The sequence below is a fragment of the Odocoileus virginianus genome, chromosome 5, assembly GCF_023699985.2.
Source record: "Odocoileus virginianus isolate 20LAN1187 ecotype Illinois chromosome 5, Ovbor_1.2, whole genome shotgun sequence".
NCBI classification, from domain to species: domain Eukaryota; kingdom Metazoa; phylum Chordata; class Mammalia; order Artiodactyla; family Cervidae; genus Odocoileus; species Odocoileus virginianus.
This window is the reverse complement of record NC_069678.1, coordinates 88,282,162-88,297,006: the sequence shown is the minus strand read 5'-3', so window position 1 is coordinate 88,297,006 and position 14,845 is coordinate 88,282,162. Positions and strand designations below refer to the sequence as shown.

Below are 14,845 nucleotides of genomic sequence, written 5' to 3'. Positions count from 1 at the left end.
TCTCTCCAGGGTCTGTAGTGTTTTACCTGGGGTTTTCCCGACGCCCCTTTAACCCGGGATTCATATTCTGCCTGGGGTGTTTGAGAAGGGGTCCGAGGGACGCGGGACCTGGGGCAAAGAAGGAAGATCTCGGAGATGGGCAGACAAGGTGAAGTCAGTAAAGAGGGTACAGCTGGGAAGGAGGTCACTGGAGAGAACTATCACAGACACTGCTTTCTTCCCCACCTTGCCCTCTGCTCCCACGCCTTCCAGCGCCATCGCCCAGACCTTCTCTTGGGCTGCGGAAGGAGAGCGGTCCTTGTCCCCCAGCGGGCTGCTCCACCGCTGCCCCAGGCTGAAAGGCGACAAACCCTCCGCGAGCCGTCCGCCTTGACTCAGACCCCGGCCCCTTGGCCCGGGACCTCTCCGCTCGGCCACTCTCGGTCTGGGTCCCCGTCCACACCCCCGCGGCTAGCGACCACTTGGTCTGCGCCGCCTGCATTCTCTGTGTGCTGGGCCCGCCCGCACTGCGGGGGAGAGGCGGGGAGCCGCCCACGCCGCTCTCGGCGTCGCCGTCTCCCTGGGACGCGCGCCGGCTGCGCGACGCGCGGGAGCCGGGCGGGCAGCCATGGCGCGGCGCGCGCGGAGGTAGCCCGGCGGGACGCGGGGAACGCGGGGGCCGCCATGGCCCGGCGGCGGCGCCGCGCCTGCATCGCGCTGTTCTTGGTGCTGCTCTTCGCCTTCGGCACTCTCATGGGCCTCCGCACGCTCAAGGCTCCGGACGGACTCCCGGCGCTAGGCCCCGGCCTGGAGCTGGCGCCCTTTGAACGACACCCGGAGGGGGCCCCCGCGCCGGCCGCCCGGGCCCCGGCCGCCCCCGCCGCGCCGCCGCCCCCGCCGCCCCGCACCGCGGGCCCGGGCAGCTCCCCAGGGCCGGCCCCAGCGGAGGCCGAACCCGCCCCGGGGCAGAGTCTGCGCGTCTACTCGGACCTGCACGCCTTCTACTACTCGTGGTACGGGAGCCCCGGGCGCGAAGGCCACTACATTCACTGGGACCACGTCATGGTGCCGCACTGGGACCCCAAGATCTCGGCCAGCTACCCCCGCGGCCGCCACACTCCTCCCGATGACTTGGGCTCCAGCTTCTACCCGGAGCTGGGGCCCTACAGCTCCCGGGACCCCGACGTGCTACGGGAGCACATGACCCAGCTGAAGGAAGCCGCCATCGGTGAGCTCCTCCCTCCCCCATCGCTCGGGCCCCCAGCCTCGCCCTTCTTCGTCCCCACACCCCAGCTTCCACTGCTCCTATCCCCCTCAGTCAGCCTGGCTTCTTACCCCTTCTCTTCCAGGACTCTAATTCCATGCTCACCAAGAGGCACCGCCCCCATCTCTTGTATTCCGACCCCTCCACCTCTGCCCTCTGACAACCCCCTCCCCCCTCCCCCCACCCCCAATTCCAGGGCCCTTTCCGAGGGCGGAGCTGCTGGGAGGGTCAGTGGAAGGCGTTTGCACCAGGGCTGTCCCAGGGACAGTGAGGAGAGGAGGGCAGTCTTCATGTTTGTTGGGCTTCTAGGTTTGGCTAAGTGAGGCCTGGGTACTCTGGTCCCCGAAGGAGTCTGGAGTTCAAAGCAGTAGCACCTGGGATGGCCTCTGCTTTCATACCAGGGACAGGGTAGAGCCTCAGCCCTTCCTACTTTTTCTGGCAGCAGAAAGGAAAGTTTGCACATGTTGTATGACAGACCCTGTTCTATTTGCAGTAAGGAGTCTTGGGGGCTTTTTCATCAGATACTCTGCTTGAATAGAAGTCCATCTGTAGGCAGGCTAGGATGGGGAAGCTGACATTTCAGATTTTGACACTGAATTCTGCTGGATTTTACAGTACATTTCAGTTTCTCTGGAAATGGTTAATGAGTATGGAGGTTGGCGGCGGTGGTGGGGGGATTGAATGCCAGAGACAATGGTGGGATGTATTCACAGACAGATAGCACAGACGCGGTCCCTCAGCTCAGACAGAGGGTCGACAGTTGAGACAAATGTTATTCCCCACAAGAAGGGGAAGATGACCTCTGCTCAGGGCTCCTCTCCTCCAGAGATAGGGCTGTGGATTCCTATCTTCCAGGTGGATGAGGCATTGACCACCCATTCCCCTTTGTTTAACCACTTGCTAATGCAGGCCAGAGGCCATCAGGGCTTCAAGGCTCCTTCCTGACCTGGAACATTAGGGTTCCTGCAGCCAGAGCTTCAGCACCGCAAGCGCGGACAGCTCCCGGGCTCCCAGCTCAGGGATCTGATCTGCAAGAAAAGAACCTAACAGGAGCCTCAATCAAGATTTCATTCAGAAACCATTTGGCAGTTGGAGTTGGTCTGTGAGGAAGCAAATCTCTGTTGTGGGGTACCGTGTGTCTCTGAAGTATTCTCTGCGTTGTGTCTCAGGCGTCCTGGTCCTGTCCTGGTACCCACCCGGCATGGCTGATGACAACGGGGAACCCTCAGATGACCTGGTGCCTGCCATTCTGGACACCGCCCATCAGTACAACATCCAGGTGAGTCTCCAAGAAGAGGGCAAGTGCTCTGTAGCTCATGCTGGAGATGTCCCTTTCTCCACCACAGGGATGGCGCCTCTTGGCATTAGTCTAGGTATGCATATACATAGTAATTGTGATGCTGGGAGACAGGGATCTAATAAATACTGCCTGTGTCACTCTTTATTTTTTGAGTTCTGGAAAAAATACTTTGGGAAATATAAATAGAGGGTAAATGGGAGACTAAATAAATATCACTTGGAAGAGAAGATAAAGGCAAGGGAGAAAGGGAAAGATATACTCAACTGAATGCAGAGTTCCAGAGAATAGCAAGAAGAGATAAGAAAGCCTTCTTAAGTGAACAATGCAAAGAAATAGAGGAAAACAATAGAATGGGAAAGACTAGAGATCTCTTCAAGAAAATTGGAGATATCAAAGGAACATTTCATGCAAGGATGGGCATGATAAAGGACAGAAATGGTAAGGACCTAACAGAAGCAGAGGAGATTTTTAAAAGGTGGCAAGAATACACAGAAAAACTATGAAAAAGTCCTAGTGACTCAGATAATCATGATGATGTGGTCACTCGCGGAGAGCCAGACAGCCTAGAGGGTAAAATCAAGTGGGCCTTAGAAAACATTACTACGAAAAAAGCTAGTGGACGTGATGGAATTCCAGCTGAGCTATTTCAGATCCTAAAAGAAAATGGTGTCAAAGTGTGGCACTCAAAATGCCAGCAAATTTGGAAAACTCAGCAGTGGCCACAAGACTGGAAAAAGTCAGTTTTCATTCCAATCCCAGAGAAGGGCAATACCAAAAAAATGTTCAAACTACCATACAATTATGCTCATTTCACATGTTAGCAAGGTACTTCTCAAAATCCTTCAAGCTAGGCTTCAGCAGTACATGAACCAAGAACTTCCAGATGTGCAAGCTGGATTTAGAAAAGGCAGAGGAACCAGAGGTCAAATTGCCAACATTCATTGGATCATAGAGAAAGCAAGGGAATTCCACAAAAACATCTACTTCTGTTTCATTGACTATGCTAAAGCCTTTGACTGTGTGGATCACAACAAACTGGAAAATTCTTAAAAGAGACAGGAATACCAGACCACCTTACCTGTCACATTGAGAAACCTGTATGCAGGTCAGGAAGCAACAGTTAGAAGCATACATGGAACAATGCACTGGTTCCAAATTGGGAAAGGAGTATGTCAAGGCTGTATATTGTCACCCTGCTTATTTAACTTCATGCAGAGTGAATCATGTGAAATGCTGGGGCTGGGTGAATCACAAGCTGGAATCAAGTTTGCCGGGAGAAATATCAACAACCTCAGATATACAGATGATATCACTCTAATGGCAGAAAGTGAAGAGGAAGTAAAGAGCCTCTTGATGAGAGTGAAGGAGAAGAGTGAAAAGCTGGCTTAAACCTCACCATCCAAAAACTAAGATCATGGCATCTGATCCCATCACTCCATGACAAATAGAAGGGGAAAAAGTGAAAACAGTGATGTATTTTATTTTCTTGGGCTCCAAAATCACTGCAGATGGTGACTGCAGCCATGAAATTAAAACATGCTCGCTCCTTGGAAGAAAAGCTATGACAAACCTAGACAGAATATTAAAAAGCAGAAACATTACTTTGCTGACAAAGTTCTGGATGGTCAAAGCTATGATTCTTCCCGTAGTCATATACGGATGTGAGTGTTGGACCATAAAGAAGGCTAAGTGCCGAAGAATTGATGCTTTCAAACTGTGGTGCTGGAGAAGACTCTTGACAGACCCTTAGACTGCAAGATCAAACCAGATCAAACTTCTTTCCATAGTTTCAGGCAGCTAGTGCCAATCACTGGGAGCTGGCACATTAAGTTAAAATCTATTAGCCTGCAATAGCCCATCGGAATGATTCCTAAGGCTCTGCTGTGGGAGGTGGGGAGACTTCTCACTCCTCTTTTTTTGGGCCCGAAGGGCAGTGATTGCTTTTGTTTACATTGTCCCCACCACTGCCAGGTCTCTCCTGAATTCTGCTTCTTCAGGCCATGGCTGGAGCACAGACTTCATAGGTTTTGCCCCTGGACAGATACTCACCTAACCAATATCCCTTCTGTTTGTGGCAGGTGGCCTTCCACATCCAACCCTACAAGGGCCGAGATGACATCACTCTGCATGACAACATCAAGTACATTATTGACACGTAAGGCTCCAAGGCTTGGATTTTGGTGGGGATCAAAATGGGGGCAGGGATAGAAGGTTTGGAGGTATAGGTCAAGAGACAAAAGGGCAGAATACTTGTGTCCCCAGCATCTAAAAAGAGTGAAACAGTATTGGGCTTGGAGACAGCAAGCTGGGATTGAATTCTGGTTCTATGGTCTCAGTTTTGTGATCAGAAGCAAGCCTCTTAACCTTTGAGTCTTGTGAGAGTTGTTTAGTCACTAAGTCGTGTCTAACTCTTTTGTAACCCCATGGATAACAGCCTGCCAGGCTCCTGTCCATGGGATTCTCCAGACAGGAATACTGGAGTGGGTTGCCATTTCCTTTTCCAGGGGATCTTCCTGACCCAGGGATCGAAACTGCATCTCTTGCATTAGCAGGTGAATTCTTTACCGTGGAGCCACCAGGAAACCCTTTGTGAGAGTTACATAAGCTAATAAATGTGAAAAGTGGCTTGTAAATGGCTTGCGTCTATCATTCATTTATTCATTCAAAAAATATTTATTGAGTGCTTTCCAGTGTCCAGGCACTGTCCTAAGTCCCAGTTGTTTAGCAATGTGTAGGGCTAGCAGAGTTTACAACCTAGTGTGTGTTTGAGGTACAGTGGAGCAGACAGTAGTTACAGACAACAAAACAAATAGTGACCAATACTATGAAAAAGTAATAACCAAATAAAGCAGAATAATGTGTTAAGAATGTGCTTAAGAAATGGCTTTAGAATGAGTGATCAAGTGAGCTTCTCTAAAACATGTGAGCCAGCACTTAAATGAAGAGTCAGCTGTGCAGAGATCTGGGACAGGCAGAAAACCCCATGAAGAGGGCTGTCAGATGCAAAGGCCATCTGATGGGACAACTTTGATAGCAGCCAGTATAGCTGGAATGTAGAGATAGATGGGGTCATAGCAGGAATGGAGGTAGGCAGGCCAGATCAAGTGGGTGGGGCTTTGCTGGTCTCAGTAAGGAGCAGTGAGATCTGATTTACACTTTAAAAAGAGACTGGATTAAGCACAGCCAAAAAATAAACAAGAGGCTGGATTATAGGGAGATGGAAGTAGGAGCCTGGAGACCAGCTACGTGGCTGTCAGTATAGTCCAGATGGAAGATGGTGGTAGCTTGGCCTGGGGTTGGGATAAGTGGTTGTAATTTGTTGTGTTTATCACTCAGACTCTTGGCAACCCCCATGGACTGTAGCCCGCCAGGCTCCTCGGTCCACGGAATTCTCCAGGCAAGAATACTGGAGTGGGTTGCCATTCCCTTCTCCAGGGGATCTTCCCGATCCAGGGATCAAACCCGGGTTTCCCACATTGCAGGCAGATGCTTTACTGTCTGAGCCCCCAGCGAAGTCCTGGGACAGGGAAGTGAGGCTTGAACAGAAGAATGACAAGGCTGGGGGGAGGGGCAGGACTGGGTTCTTGCTTAGAGGCATGATGAGTCCAGCGGGATCCAAAATTGTGCTTGGGCATCAGGAAAGCTCTCATCCATGGCCAGTCCTCTGGGTGTGCTGGCTTCTTTCCTCTTAGGCTGCTGGCTCAGCCTTTTCTTCTTCTTGCTCTTCAGGTATGGCTCCCATGGTGCATTTTACCGCTACAAGAACAGCATGGGTAAGAGCCTCCCACTCTTTTATATCTACGACTCCTACCTGACATCCCCTGAAGCCTGGGCCCACCTCCTGACACCAAGCGGGCCCCACTCAATCCGCAACACCCCCTATGATGGGGTCTTCATAGCACTGCTGGTGGAGGAGGGCCACACCCATGACATCCTGGCCGCTGGATTTGATGGCATGTACACCTACTTCGCCTCCAACGGTTTCTCTTTCGGCTCCTCCCATCAGAACTGGAAAGCTGTGAAGAACTTTTGCGATGCCAACAACCTCATGTTCATTCCCAGCGTGGGGCCTGGCTACATTGACACCAGCATCAGGCCTTGGAACAACCACAATACGCGGAACAGGGTCAATGGCAAGTACTATGAGACGGCCCTGCAGGCAGCCCTGACCGTGAGGCCCGAGATTGTCTCTATCACCTCTTTCAACGAGTGGCACGAGGGCACCCAGATTGAGAAGGCCATTCCCAAGAAGACGCCGACTCGGCTGTATTTGGACTACCTGCCTCATCAGCCCAGCCTGTACCTGGAGCTGACACGCCGCTGGGCGGAGCACTTCATCAAAGAGAAGGAGCAGTGGCTGATGTGAGGCACCTCGAAGCCAGGGTGGGAGGTGCTAAATCCCAGCCTCTCTGGAAGATGGCACCACACGGGGCTCAGCTGAGGTTATAGGCACTTGCTCCCAAGTCAGCAGCTAGGTGCTTCTGGGCCCATCAAGTCAGGGCCCATGGGGAACAGAGCTAGTTCCTCAGGCAGGTGGGTGTCCTGCAGGGACCGGAAAACTAGGGGGTGTTCCAGAGTGGGAACCCCAGGGGCTGGCAGGGGACTGCACTTACCCCCAGGCAGCTCCACGTCGCCAGTCACAACACTTTAAAACAACTCCTTCTAGCTTGGAACTCAGCTGGTTGGTGTTGTGGAGTCACCAAGTCACTGCACGTAAAAGGGTGTCAGGGCTCTGGGCCAGCATGCACCTGCTCTTCTGCCAGCCTGCGTCCTCCCCAGGCCTCCCTCCCACATTGGCTGTCTTCCCCAAGTTAAGAAACCATACTTAAGACTTTACAAAAGGGAAAATTCTTGGTTTAAGCTCTTCCCGGTAGATTCCCAGACCCGATTATCAAGAAATAATCCTGAGCATTCACACACGTTTATTCAACACACCCTTGGCGAGCACCTTACCACGTGCCAGGTGCTGGGGGAAAAAGGGACCAGGAATGGCTCCTGTCTTCCTAAACTTATAGGAGCCAGCTTTCCTTATTCCTTATTTGGTGTGGCCTTGTAGCTAGTGCCTAAGCACAGCTATGAGTTTTTCCTTTTTGCAGCTTTCCCCAGTGCTGGGAGTTCACTTCATTTTCCTCGAAGAAAACACCTCTGTGCTCCAGAGCCTTCACTTTCCTAGATGAGTATTTAGCTCCAGGAGAGGGCTAGGACAGCCCCCTCCCCATTAGCCGCCTGAATTGAATGAGGCCCACTCACTAGAGCCGTTTTCAGTGCTACTGTGATTTGTATTAAATATGACGTGTTGTTCCTATCCTCCAGTCAGCTTTCCTTTTGCTCCCTTCAGGTTAACAAACTCTGACCCCTCAGTCAGATTCTGTGATGAACTGACAAGTGGGATGGGCTGGTACCATATTAACACAATGGAAAGGCCGACTTTGCTTAAGAAATTAGTAGTTTCAACAAGACTTCTAGAGGGAATATTTAACAAACCAAGGCTTATTTACAAACTAATATGCTAATTGCAGGGATCCTCAAAGCAGGCCCTGGGACACCCTCTCGGCAAGAGTCTTAAGATCTACTTGAAAACATGCATTCGAAACCACTGTGTTGAGTTTATGGGCTTAAGACTGAATCCCAATTCTGAGAACTGGGATGTGAGGGGGGAGGGAAGGAAGTGGGCCCTACTGGTCACCAGAAGGATTCCCCAGTTCCGTTAGGTAACAGGTACTAAATCCCACCAGTGGATTGGGCAGGCCTGGTGCCCTTGCTGTGATTCAGTTGGGGAAGGAAACCAAGGCAGGCAGAGACAGGTGAAAAGGGCTGGATGGTGACCTGGAGTAATTTACAAGGAGTGACAATGAGGCTTCATCTCACACATACACATTTTTAAAAACACTAAAAGTATAGTCGGACCAGGGGGAAGAGGCAGTAGTTCTCACACACTGCTGATGGTAATGCAACTTGATTCAGATCTTTTGAAGGCTAACCTGTATCAAGAGCCATAAAAATGTCCATATACTTGGACCCAGTACTCCTACACCAAGGAAATAATTCAAAAGAAGAAAAATAAAACATTTACAAAGATGTTTAATAGCATTCTTTTCTATTAAAGAAAAAACAAAGTTCAAATGCCCAACAATAATGATGTTTAATACTTGAGAGATATATATATATGTAAATAAAAGCTGCGGAGTAGACACTGGATTTAAATAACGGTATTACAGGTATAATCATTATATAATTTGTATTATAAATAAATAAGAAAAAAGTGGCTAAAAAGAACAGCAGAGATTTTCCAACATTCTTTAATAATTTGGACCCCCCTGCCCCAACTGAGCTTACTTCCCATCATTAGACCAAAATGATGACTCTGCCGCCAGGCAATTACAGCACAGAACCAGCCCTAGCTCAGAGGAAGTAGTGTTTGGCCTATGGCTCCACAGGTTTTATCCTAACCTGGTTCCAGCTTCAGAAGCACAAAGTGCCTTTGGTCACTTGAGACTCTTAAATGCCACTATCCACCAGAGAAGAGGTTCTCATTAGATTGCAAACTGGTTATTTATTTTTCAAAAATCAAAGGAAGAAGAAACCTATCTGTTAACCGAATCAGGCCATCCTAGGAATGGACTTAAAATTTCTATGCAGCCTCTGCAAATGAGGCCTTGCCAGCTACCAGCGGTCGGACACATAGTGTCCAGCACCAGTCATTGGGCCCACCCTCCTCCAGAGTGTCACAAGCAGGATCCATGTGAGGGGAGCAGCCCATACTCCTGGAGGATGGCTGAAGTACTTTCAAGGGCACTGGGGAGGAAATGGAGGACAAATTAGGGTTTGACTTCTTAAAGCCCCGAGCCCACCAGAGCCTGGAGATCAGGGACCTCTAAACTCTTTGTAATATGCTCTGTTCATCAAACCCGTGATGGACCCTTTGAATCCTGAAAAAGCCAGGAAACGACTAGCAAACTTAGTTCCACTCCACCCACCACCTCTTCAAACTTCCCACCCCACTCAGGGCAAGATAAGAGGGACAACTTCTTTTTTTCCTGGTCAAGGCGCTTTTGTAAATTGCATTTCACACCTCCACCCCCCCCCCCCCCAATCCTATCCCTGTGCCACAGGAAAAAAAAAGAGAGACTCACCAACCAGGACGAATGATGCCAAACTTTCCAGGCACAGACAAGTCAACCACAGTTGAGCCTAATCGACACTCCGGGCTCTGGCCATCCCCAATGGGTCCCCCATCAATGATCAAGGACAAGTGAGGCCACAGGTCCTGGAATTCCTGAGAAGAGGGAGAAGCATTTGCAATGTCACACCACAAACAGGGCACATAGGCAGAGGCCACACAGCTCTAAAGCAGCAGGCATCTTCCTCTAAGCAGGGGAAGGAAATTCAGGGTCAGCTGTGACAAAGACACTGCATTTGTACCCCGGATACCGCATCCCATGAGGTGTGGAGCTCCCCACATTAGCACCCCAAGGAGCACCTATTGAGAGCTTAAAGACAATCTTGCTATGGCAAGAGGAAATTTCACACACTGCTTCAGTTTGGGAGGGAGGAGAAAAATGACTGGAGACCTCGGTGGGAATCCAAAGCTGTGGGCTCTACCCTTGACTTTCCACCAAACTCTGTGTGACTGTATGCAAGTTATTTTATCCTGGCTGGACTGGATGGTCACTCTGGTCTCTCCACTCTAATCCTGAATCTCAGCAGAACTCTGGATCAGGGTAGCAAAGAGAAACAGGTGGACTCAGCAAGTGCATGCCATTGGCACTCAACCCCTGGGCTGTGGAAAGGAGTTTCCCTTCAGAGCTGTGGACTGAACTGTTAAATGACCTAGCTTGTGGCAGAGCTAAGAGAACAGAAAAAGGAGTCCCTGGGATAAGTGACTTAACTTTTCAGTCTTCTGCTGGCGGGGGAGGAACATACTTATGATGTCTGTTATTGTTAAAAAGACACTAAGGGGAAGAAAAATCGATTCTCCCCCTTGATTCTCCAACTTTAAAACTTTTCTGAGGTTATTCTGGATTTCTCCCACCCCTGCCAAATGGGCAGACTTCCTACTATGAAACCGAAAGGGTGGCTCTCCTGCCAGGCAATTCCAGTGAACCATCATTCCCCCCGTACCCCTCTTCAGAGGAAACTGTGGCCTGGCTGATGTTTCTGCAGGGAGGACTGGGTTTACTCTCACCTCAACATTCAGAGAGCTGGACTGGGAGCTGAGGTTGGCACTGGTGAGCGCGAGTGGCCCCCCAAACACCTGGGCCAAGTCCTGCATGAAGGCGTGGTCAGGAATCCGGATGCCTACAAGCTATGAGGCAAGGAGAAAGGGGATCATAAAAAGGTTGGAAGGGGTGGGGAATGGGCCTTGCCTGGATCCTAGTGAAAGCCAACGGCAGGAGTCTGGGGACACAAGAGAAAATCTGACTCACAGGAGTGAAAGGATTCAGGTCCTTGTTGAGCGCCTCTGAGCGTTCCATTACCAGGGTCACTGGTCCTGGCAACAGGTCCGTCAGGAGCCCCTCGGGTACTCTCACATGGCAGTACCTGGGAAACAAAGGGGGCGCAAACCCAACCAGATGAAAGGCACCGCTGGTCCTGTCCCAGAACCTAGGAAGATCCAGGAAAGGCGGCCTGAGGGGCTACAGTGGGATCCGCCTGTCTTCCCTTTTCACCCCCAAGAGCTTGAGCAGAAGGCAGGGCTCCAGAGGAGCACCCCAGGCTTGGATCCCACAGGTCTCTGGTCTGGGAGACTGCAACAGCTGCACCGCTACCGCGCTCCGAGTTTTATTCTCTTCCAAGTACTCCCTCTGTTAATTTAAGCTACCGTGCTCCCCCTCCTTTCTTCTTAAGCCGTAGGAGTACCCCCAACCCATTATCACAAAAAACGCCAGGAGAATAGGGACTCCGCCTGCCTCTTTCAGCGCCGAGTCCCCGATCACGTTCAAGGCCTGGCAGACGCTAACTGCTCCATACACATTTCCAGTTCCGGATTCCTGGGTGAGCCTGGACAAGCCCCTCCCGCTCTCTGCGCCTCAGTCTCCCAAGCCTGTCACCGGAAACCCCTCCCGCGGTGCCGCCCCCATTGGGGCCGGGTCGGGGCGGCCTCACCTGTAGACGTCGGCCACGCGGCCCAGGCAAACGGCCAGCGGCTTGGTCTCGCTGCGGCCCTTGACACGGTACACGGCGCCCAGTGCTTCCGAGCAGCTCGCCGAGCAGGCCAGGCCGTACAGCGTATCGGTGGGGACGGCCACCACGGCGCCGGCGCGCAGCTCGGCCACGGCGGCCCGCAGCGCCTCGGTCCAGCCGCCGCGCTCCGGGTTTGCGGCCCGCACGGCCCCGCTCCCCGGGAGCCGCAACAGCCGGGCCCCCGGCGCCGGGCTTGGCGGGCGAAGGAGGCGCCCGCTCCGGGCTGAGCCCGCCGGCCCCTCGCTCAACCCCATGCTGGCAGCCACCGCGGCCCTCAGCCCCCTGCACGGACGTGCCGGAGACATCCGTCTAGGCCCGCTTCCGGGAGGAAGTGACGCGTCCAGTCATCTTCCGGTCCAGGAGGCTCGGCCCCACCTCCGCGCCGGGCAACTTAAAGGGACCGCGACCCCCAGGAGGATTGAAGGAGACCGGTGGGGACGGGGCGGGGCGCTGCTTTGCGGAGCCCTAGCGCAGCGCTGGGGGCGGGGGGGGTGGGGGCGGCCGAAAGGGGGGCGGTGGTCGGGCCGCGCAGGCGGAGATGGAATGGGGCCCGGGCTCAGACTGGTCACGGGGGTGAGAGGGGGCCCGTCGGGGCGGGGGGAAGGGGTTCTGACCCGGCGCAAGCGCCGGCCCTGACCGTCTGTCTCGCTCTCTCCCGGGCAGGGAGGCTGCCGGCGTGGACCGTGGGAAGGCGGGGCTGGGGCTCGGCGGGAGGCCACCCCCGCAGCCGCCCCGGGATGAGCGCGCCCAGCAGCTGCTGGACGCCGTGGAGCAGCGGCAGCGGCAGCTCCTGGACACCATCGCCGCCTGCGAGGAGATGCTGCGGCAGCTGGGCCGTCGGCGCCCGGAGCCGGCTGGTGGCGGGGTCAGTGCCCACCCCGGGCTGGGCCTGGGAGGTGGGGAGTGCCCACTGGCCGCACTTGCTAAGCCCTGGCTTCCCCTGGAGGGTGGACGAGTGTCCCCACCGCTTTACCCCCTACTGCCTTTCATCTGGACGAGAGGCTTTGAAAAAGTTAAGTGCTATCCATATGCCAAATGGCCATCTTTTTCGGGGCCTAATCCAAGGCCTTTCCTCCCAACCTCACTTTTTCTTTTCTCTCTTTCCTTTTTTTTCTCCCCCCCCCCCCACCCCCCCTGTTCCAATCAGAATGTCTCAGCCAAACCTGGAGCGCCCTCCCAGCCAGCTGTCTCCTCCAGAGGTGGCTTTCCAAAGGATGCTAGCGATGGAGCTGCGGAGCCCTGACCATCCCCGAGCTGGGCGCCCTATCTTCTCTCCCTCCCCGGGGCTGGTGGCTGGACTCTGAACAACTCCCTTTCAATAAAGGGGCCAGTCTTCACTGGTAATGGCTGGTATTTGGCTCTCAGCCTGGGGAGGCAGCTCGGCTAGCAGCTGGGTTCACTCCCACTTCATCCTGGCTGAAGGCAGTGCTGAGCTCTGAAATGTAGCCGACGAATGAATACCCAGTCTGATTACCCAGATTTGGGCAGACCAGCAGTGCTCGCCAAAATTATCTGGCCTGCTTTGGGGGATCCAGGTGGTGTTACATGTCCATTTCATGCTTTGGGGGCTCCTAGCCCCACAAAACACTTTCAGCAGAGCCTTTATTAAAAGGAATCCTGCAGACTCTCCTGGTGACCGACCTTTCCTTTCTGTCCCCTCTCTAAAGACTCTGATGACTGGGGAGGGGGGAAGTGGTTGAAAACTGTCAGCCATGGGTAGGGTTAGGAAGAAACGCCACAGATACTACCAGATTTAAATAAGCATTTAATTAGGATTTCATTAGTATTTAATATTGCTTTTTTCAATTCCAAAAAGTTAAATTTTCACTTCTTAGCAGATAGTTTAAAGTACAATATTAAGTTTATACAAAATGAGCAATTAAGCAAACACCATTATTTCACATTCTTCAAAAATACAAATTCATATTTATTCTTTTTTGGGTTTAGAGGTTTCTTCCTTTGGAAGTACTGAACCTGTAACGTTTTCATATCGCTCAGTGGAAGTCCGTTGTTCCCATGTTTCACAAATAAATTTGGTAGGCTTTTACATAATCCAAATAAAACTATTTGGGATTTTAAAGAACTTTCAACCAAGACCTCTGGCCAATGACTAGTGTGTGTCAAAAAAAGAAGGTTGTCGTGGGTCTTGCCTCTCCTGGCCAGAAAATCTGAGCCAGAGATTCAGCAAAACCCTGTTTCCAGCCACCTTCCCCAAACAGGGACTAGGAGTTTACAGGGAAAGAGAACAGCCACCCTGAACTCCGACCTCCCACCCCCATATTCTCCAAAACACAACAAAGGATGTAGACTGTCTTGTCAAACAGCGCCCTGGGGAGGCCTGAGGACAGGGGGAAAGGGCAAGAGAGGCCTCTTGGACTTGGCACCACTATGAGGATAACAAGGATATTGCAGAAAACACCCCTGGGTTTGGTGAAGAAAAGATTTTATGAAAAATTTCCCCGTAAGAAAAAGAGTAGAAACTGCATTGAGCTGAGAAAGTGACATGACATCATCACCCAATTTGGGGCCCAACAAGCACACCACCAAAAGGGCAGTGTGTGGTTTTAAACTTTGCTTCCAGTAAAAAAAGCTTGTAATATGTACACATTGACATAAAGATCCAGTTTAGTTTGCATTTTTCAGTGCAGACTGAGAAGCCCTCTCTTGAACAGGAGTAACAGAAATGCCCAAACAGTGATCATCAGCTTCCCCAAAAGGTGTGAGAAGAAACATGGGACCCTTTCTCTTGCCTCTCAACATATGCAAGAGAAAAGAGGCTAAACTGATGACCAATCAGAAATATGCTTAGTTCAGTTTTGTTGCCTCTCCCCTCCCCAATATTTAGGAATGGTCAATTTCTGATCTATGTCATAGCAGAACTATTTGCATATGATTTATGGAAGTCTTTCTGCTTTGGCTGAAGTATGTTTTAAAACTTCTCTATTCGTTAGTAGCCTGAAAACTGAAGATAAAATGGGAGGGGGAGAGGACTGAGATGGAAGGAAGTTCATAAAGCAGATTATTAACAGCTTTGTTTACTGGATTCAGTGAGGGCTGGAGGCTTTTGCTTAAAGAGCCCACAGGATGGCGGGTTGTACCCCTGTGACCCCCACCACCTT

The 14,845-nt window shown here is 51.9% G+C and overlaps 3 protein-coding genes across 5 annotated transcripts; 2 read left to right on the top strand and 1 right to left on the bottom strand.

Annotated features, from left to right (window-relative positions):
- Positions 1 to 274: 274 nt before the first annotated feature.
- Positions 275 to 7,848, top strand: MANEAL (mannosidase endo-alpha like). Of its 3 annotated transcripts, XM_070468380.1 has the most exons (5): positions 275 to 1,207; positions 2,413 to 2,522; positions 4,622 to 4,698; positions 6,273 to 6,316; positions 6,550 to 6,725. In XM_070468380.1, the coding sequence occupies exons 1-5, from the start codon at positions 664 to 666 to the stop codon at positions 6,624 to 6,626; spliced, it is 852 nt and encodes a 283-aa protein (XP_070324481.1). In that variant the 5' UTR covers positions 275 to 663; the 3' UTR covers positions 6,627 to 6,725. The 3 variants fall into 3 exon arrangements, with proteins under 3 accessions (XP_070324481.1, XP_070324482.1, XP_020735955.2); XM_070468381.1 differs by lacking the exons at positions 6,273 to 6,316; positions 6,550 to 6,725 and adding an exon at positions 5,048 to 5,179 and having other exon boundaries at positions 278 to 1,207; XM_020880296.2 differs by having other exon boundaries at positions 465 to 1,207; positions 6,273 to 7,848.
- Positions 7,849 to 8,606: 758 nt separating this feature from the next.
- YRDC (yrdC N6-threonylcarbamoyltransferase domain containing) lies at positions 8,607 to 12,164 on the bottom strand. The gene is made up of 5 exons (XM_020880299.2): positions 11,649 to 12,164; positions 10,970 to 11,084; positions 10,729 to 10,848; positions 9,677 to 9,819; positions 8,607 to 9,338 (listed from the first exon to the last, which is right to left on the bottom strand). The coding sequence occupies exons 1-5, from the start codon at positions 12,029 to 12,031 to the stop codon at positions 9,269 to 9,271; spliced, it is 831 nt and encodes a 276-aa protein (XP_020735958.1). The 5' UTR covers positions 12,032 to 12,164; the 3' UTR covers positions 8,607 to 9,268.
- A 16-nt stretch (positions 12,165 to 12,180) lies between these two features.
- C5H1orf122 (chromosome 5 C1orf122 homolog) lies at positions 12,181 to 13,350 on the top strand. The gene is made up of 3 exons (XM_020880300.2): positions 12,181 to 12,299; positions 12,390 to 12,591; positions 12,874 to 13,350. The coding sequence occupies exons 1-3, from the start codon at positions 12,265 to 12,267 to the stop codon at positions 12,967 to 12,969; spliced, it is 333 nt and encodes a 110-aa protein (XP_020735959.1). The 5' UTR covers positions 12,181 to 12,264; the 3' UTR covers positions 12,970 to 13,350.
- The last annotated feature ends 1,495 nt before the right edge of the window (positions 13,351 to 14,845 follow it).

What these genes read in the sequence shown, in the direction of transcription:
- MANEAL (XM_020880296.2), top strand. Translation starts at nt 664, where the DNA reads ATGGCCCGGCGGCGGCGCCGCGCCTGCATCGCGCTGTTCTTGGTGCTG. An exon ending in GCTGAAGGAAGCCGCCATCG is followed by an intron (nt 1,208 to 2,412) that starts GTGAGCTCCTCC and finishes GTTGTGTCTCAG; the next exon opens with GCGTCCTGGTCCTGTCCTGG. An exon ending in CCCATCAGTACAACATCCAG is followed by an intron (nt 2,523 to 4,621) that starts GTGAGTCTCCAA and finishes TGTTTGTGGCAG; the next exon opens with GTGGCCTTCCACATCCAACC.
- YRDC (XM_020880299.2), bottom strand. Translation starts at nt 12,031, where the DNA reads ATGTCTCCGGCACGTCCGTGCAGGGGGCTGAGGGCCGCGGTGGCTGCC. An exon ending in ACCTGAATCCTTTCACTCCT is followed by an intron (nt 10,849 to 10,969) that starts GTGAGTCAGATT and finishes CTTGCCTCATAG; the next exon opens with CTTGTAGGCATCCGGATTCC. An exon ending in GGCATCATTCGTCCTGGTTG is followed by an intron (nt 9,339 to 9,676) that starts GTGAGTCTCTCT and finishes TTTCCTCCCCAG; the next exon opens with TGCCCTTGAAAGTACTTCAG.
- C5H1orf122 (XM_020880300.2), top strand. Translation starts at nt 12,265, where the DNA reads ATGGAATGGGGCCCGGGCTCAGACTGGTCACGGGG. An exon ending in GGCTCAGACTGGTCACGGGG is followed by an intron (nt 12,300 to 12,389) that starts GTGAGAGGGGGC and finishes TCTCCCGGGCAG; the next exon opens with GGAGGCTGCCGGCGTGGACC. An exon ending in CGGAGCCGGCTGGTGGCGGG is followed by an intron (nt 12,592 to 12,873) that starts GTCAGTGCCCAC and finishes TGTTCCAATCAG; the next exon opens with AATGTCTCAGCCAAACCTGG.